This window comes from Muscardinus avellanarius, assembly GCF_963383645.1.
Source record: "Muscardinus avellanarius genome assembly, chromosome: 8".
Lineage (NCBI taxonomy): Eukaryota > Metazoa > Chordata > Mammalia > Rodentia > Gliridae > Muscardinus > Muscardinus avellanarius.
In genome coordinates this window covers 114672738-114677011 of record NC_137794.1, presented here as the reverse complement: position 1 = coordinate 114677011, position 4274 = coordinate 114672738, and the positions used below count along the sequence as shown (strand labels likewise).

Genomic DNA, 4274 nt, shown 5'->3' with positions numbered 1-4274 from the left:
ACATTCCCCAATGCAGGATATATTATAAAAATATAAAGAATGCTGATAAACCTGAAGATAAGAGGACTTGAGCAAAAGGTTCTTAATTCATTTATTATACAGACAAGATATATGTACAATTAAGGAGACATTTTATGATCTGGCATATTATCCAAAGAAGTAATTGCTTTGTCACATTTATTGAGTATCTAGTATAGCATACTCAGAAGGTAAAGAGAAAATAAAACATAGTCCCCACTGTGGCAGAGGGTGACATCTCATAGGAAGGTTAACGGGTCCCTCTTTAAATGTATTGCCACAGTTCCCAAGTGGGTTCCTCTCACTGGCTGGCAGTCCTATAAATTTCTGTGGTTAAATTACACTTCTCCTGGCTGGCATGTCTATTTTACATTTTCCCCTTCCTCTTCGAATGTCCAAATTTCTGCCTTTACCTCCATATTATTGCATGACATTTCATCTCATTTTACTTAGAAAATAGAAGTCACAAGAGAAGCAGCCACCTGTCTTCCTGGGAACTGGGCTGCTCTGTTTCCTTCTTGTTAAAATGGATGAACAGCTCAAGAGCATTTCAAGCTACTCTATTTTGGTTCTGGATTCCCTCCCTCCCTGCTCTCCCTGGGGATTTATTCCTGCAATTATCCCTTCTCCCTTTTGCATCATTATTTTTCCCTCCATGAGAGCAATTTTAGCAAACAAAGAAACAAATATAGATATACATAGACCTTTTCTGAATTCATCATCAGTTTGACACCTTTGCCCCTGTTCAGTGCTGCGCCCCAGAAGGGCTGCCTGTCATTTCTGCCTCCACCTCCCCCAAGCCCTTGCTTCTTCTATGGACTTTGAGCTCTACTGCTCCATAACGTGCTCATAAGGGCGCCAACAACCTGCACGCTTCCACACCGGTGTTAGTCCTGTGACATCTTTCGTATTTCATTCCACTTACAGCCTGAGTCTGCATGCTTCCAGCATTCCACAGCCCTGGCTTCCTTCCCCTCTCTGCCCTTTCTCTGGTTCCTTTATGTGGCCCAATTTTCCTGGCCTCTTCATGGCAAACACTCTTGTCAGAGGTCCTTTCTGTATGCCTTCACCACCTGGGTGACTGTCGGGTTTATGTTTCCAGCTTAATTTCTATCCTAAGTTCTAACCTAAATTCAACCCATGGTTGTTCTTTCTGACATCATAAGGCACAAGGGAATTCTTCTTTGCACTTCCCTCATGTCACCATCCCCCTCCAATTTTCCATTTTATAAATGTCACTGACATTTTCTCTAACTGCTAAGGTCTCAGACCTAGAAGCCATATCTTACCTGCTGTCAATCACCAGGTGTTGTCAGGTCTTTCTTGATAATATAGACTGCAGCTGATCCCTCTTACTATTGTAATTACTCTAGCTTTACTGCAAGCCACCCTAGATTTGTCTCTTAGCTTCTGCTCTCCTTCTTCTAATTTTTCTAGGAATCACTTCTTCATGAAAGATACAGAGTAATATTTTATTTTAAAAATACATTTATAGATAGGCTTAGTGATGCACACCTGTAATCCCAGTACATGGGAGGCTGAGACAAGAGGATAATAGGTTCAAGGACAGCCTCAGCAAGTAGTGAGATGCTCATCAACCTAGAAAGACCCTGTCCAAATAAGAAATAAAATCAAGCTGGGGTGTACTCGGAGGTAGAATGCCTCTGGGTTTAATTCCAAGACCAAAACTAAATGAAATAAAATAAAATACCTTTATTGGTTTTATAATTGTACATCGTAGTGCAGTTTAATATGATACAAACATACATGCACACAATACTTAGTGTGATTCTCTCATGATTCCATGCCTTCCCAGTACATATTAGTGAGATTGGTAGTGATACCTTCATATGTGAACACGGAATTATTTGAACTCTTTCCGTCATCAATTCTACTTTTCTTGTTGTATTTCCCTCCTCCATTTTTCTTCTTTTATTCTATGGGTCTCTTTCCTCATTTATTTCAGGTTTCTTTTATTCTCTCCCTAGCTTTCACTTATGGTGGGGGAAACAGACCCAGGTCACATTTCTTCCCTGCTGAAAGCACTCCAAATGCTTCCATCATATGTAAAACATCATCCATACCTCTAAGTCCTTGCCCTTTATACCACTTTAGTCCCCTGACCCACCACTATTGTAAAGTCTTCTCCAAGCCTGACCCTGTGGTAGAATGTCAGCATCCCCCTCTCCTCCGGCTTAGAAGGCAAGATGGTGCGTTGTCTTTATCCCACTCTTTTACCATTCTGATCTAATGTGATGCCTCAGCTTGATGACTGAGCACATTAGTTAAAGTGTTTCCATGCATCTACCTTGTCGCGTCCCTAAAGCTCCGTCCTGCAGAGCCCCAGGAAAGAACACACAAACGCCGAGTCTGTTGATGATGCTTCCTCTTTAATGCTTCCTCTTCAATGCGCACAGCAGGCAAATATATATCAGTCTCATAACCCCTCCCTCATCACTCCACCAACCCCAAGCTTCCCACAGCTAGGGCATGCGCATTTCTAACCCTCTCATAGGCGGGCTGGTGGTAGCACGAGGCGCTGCATCACTGATCATCCGTAGGGCGCCTGATAGGGCTCACTGCACAGGCTCAGGGCACCGCCAGCCTCGTGAGCCTCGTGACTTGGCAACATGGCTAGGCGTCATCTTGAGCCACCGCCCCATTCCGGTCTAGCCGAGCGGGCCCCGACACTACCTGTCATGTCCTAGCATATGATCATGCTTTATATTTTCTTAGCATTTATCACTATCCAAACACTTTGTGTCTTTTACTATTGGAGGTCTATAAGGATAGGTACAGTTTGTTTGCCCACAGTTAGGAACTCTGCTACCTCTAGCTCTAAAGACTGAAATCTACATTTTATTCCATCTATACTTTTAGCATTGAAACTATATGCAACCATTCTTGCCTCTGGCAGCTCTTCTTCTACAGAAGTTTCTAGGCCCCCTGCAGCCCTGCATGGATGGTCCTCACCACTCTAGCTTCTCTGCCTCAGTACCTCCTCACTGGCAGGCTGGGGTATCTCATGTAAACATGCTGGTTGCAAAAAGGACCTAAGATAAGCTTCTGACCACTTCAGGTTCTATACAGAAAGGCAATCTCTGCCTAATATAAGACTTGTACAGTGTGAACTGAAGCAACATCAGACGATGGTTCATATGTGATGCCTGCCAATATTTGACCAACCTCCTCTGAAAAGATCCTAGAAGAAAATCCTGAGCATGTATCATAGTTAATTTACAGATGGAATGAGAAAAATGCCAGAGAATGTGGGGTAATTGAAGACTGATAGAAACATTAAAAATTGTAAGGAGCAACTAAATTCAAATTCTATAATCAGATGAGTTGTACACCTACCACCCTCCCAAAAAAAAATCACTGAACTAAGCTATTGGATCACCTGTGGTTTAAGTAGCAACCTTTTAGTAAGTGGGGAAAGCAGACACTGGATTGCAACATACGAGTAGTGAATACAAGCCTTTTCGTCTGACATCTTGGCAGGGCTGTAATGGGAGCTGTTGCTTTTCAAGTTTCAGGATATTGCCCAAAGATAACAACAAGGAGAAAGACAATGAGAAGTCTGTCAAGAAAGACAGAAGACACAGTGAACAAATCTGAGAGCGAGGCCAACAAGAAGTGGTCCAGAGGCAAAGCTCAAGATGAACTGAAGGATCTAGTGCTGTTTGACAAAGCAACTCATAATGAACTCTGGAAAATGGTTCCCAGCCACATGCACAGCCCTCCGGTGGTGGTCTCTGAGAGATTGAAGGCTTCTGGCTCCCTGCTTCAGGAGCTCCTCAAAGAAGGACTTATTGAACTGATTTCAAAGACAGAGCTTAAGTAATTTATACCAGAAACACCCAGAGCAAAGATGCCCCATCTGCTAGTGAAGATGTATGAATAGGTCCAACCAATTGTATATTTGGAAAAATAAAACTTTATTAAAATAAAAATAAGAAAATATAAGAAATAAGTATGATATTTGATATAAAGCTTGGCTTAAAAAAAGGAGGGAAAGGCAATAACTAAAGAAAGATGAAATTCCATGGAAGGTTTTTGTGTAAAACAAGAAGAGAGAGAGATGAATTTTTTATTTATAGCAAGAAATGAAGTATGAGCCAATATAAAAATATTGCAGAACTAGAGGGAAGCCATAACAATATAGGATGTTTTAATATGGCCCCAGTAGAATTATGGAGGGCTTTTTAAGCACATGTGATTATCCTGTGATTGGAAGACAGTGCCCCATGCACTGG

General features: G+C 41.9%; 1 protein-coding gene across 1 annotated transcript; it reads left to right on the top strand.

Annotated features, from left to right (window-relative positions):
* Positions 1–3526: 3526 nt before the first annotated feature.
* Positions 3527–3862, top strand: LOC308266145 (small ribosomal subunit protein eS25-like; the record flags this gene model as incomplete). The annotated part of the gene is made up of 1 exon (XM_080700163.1): positions 3527–3862. The coding sequence occupies one exon, from the start codon at positions 3527–3529 to the stop codon at positions 3860–3862; it is 336 nt and encodes a 111-aa protein (XP_080556289.1).
* Positions 3863–4274: the final 412 nt, after the last annotated feature.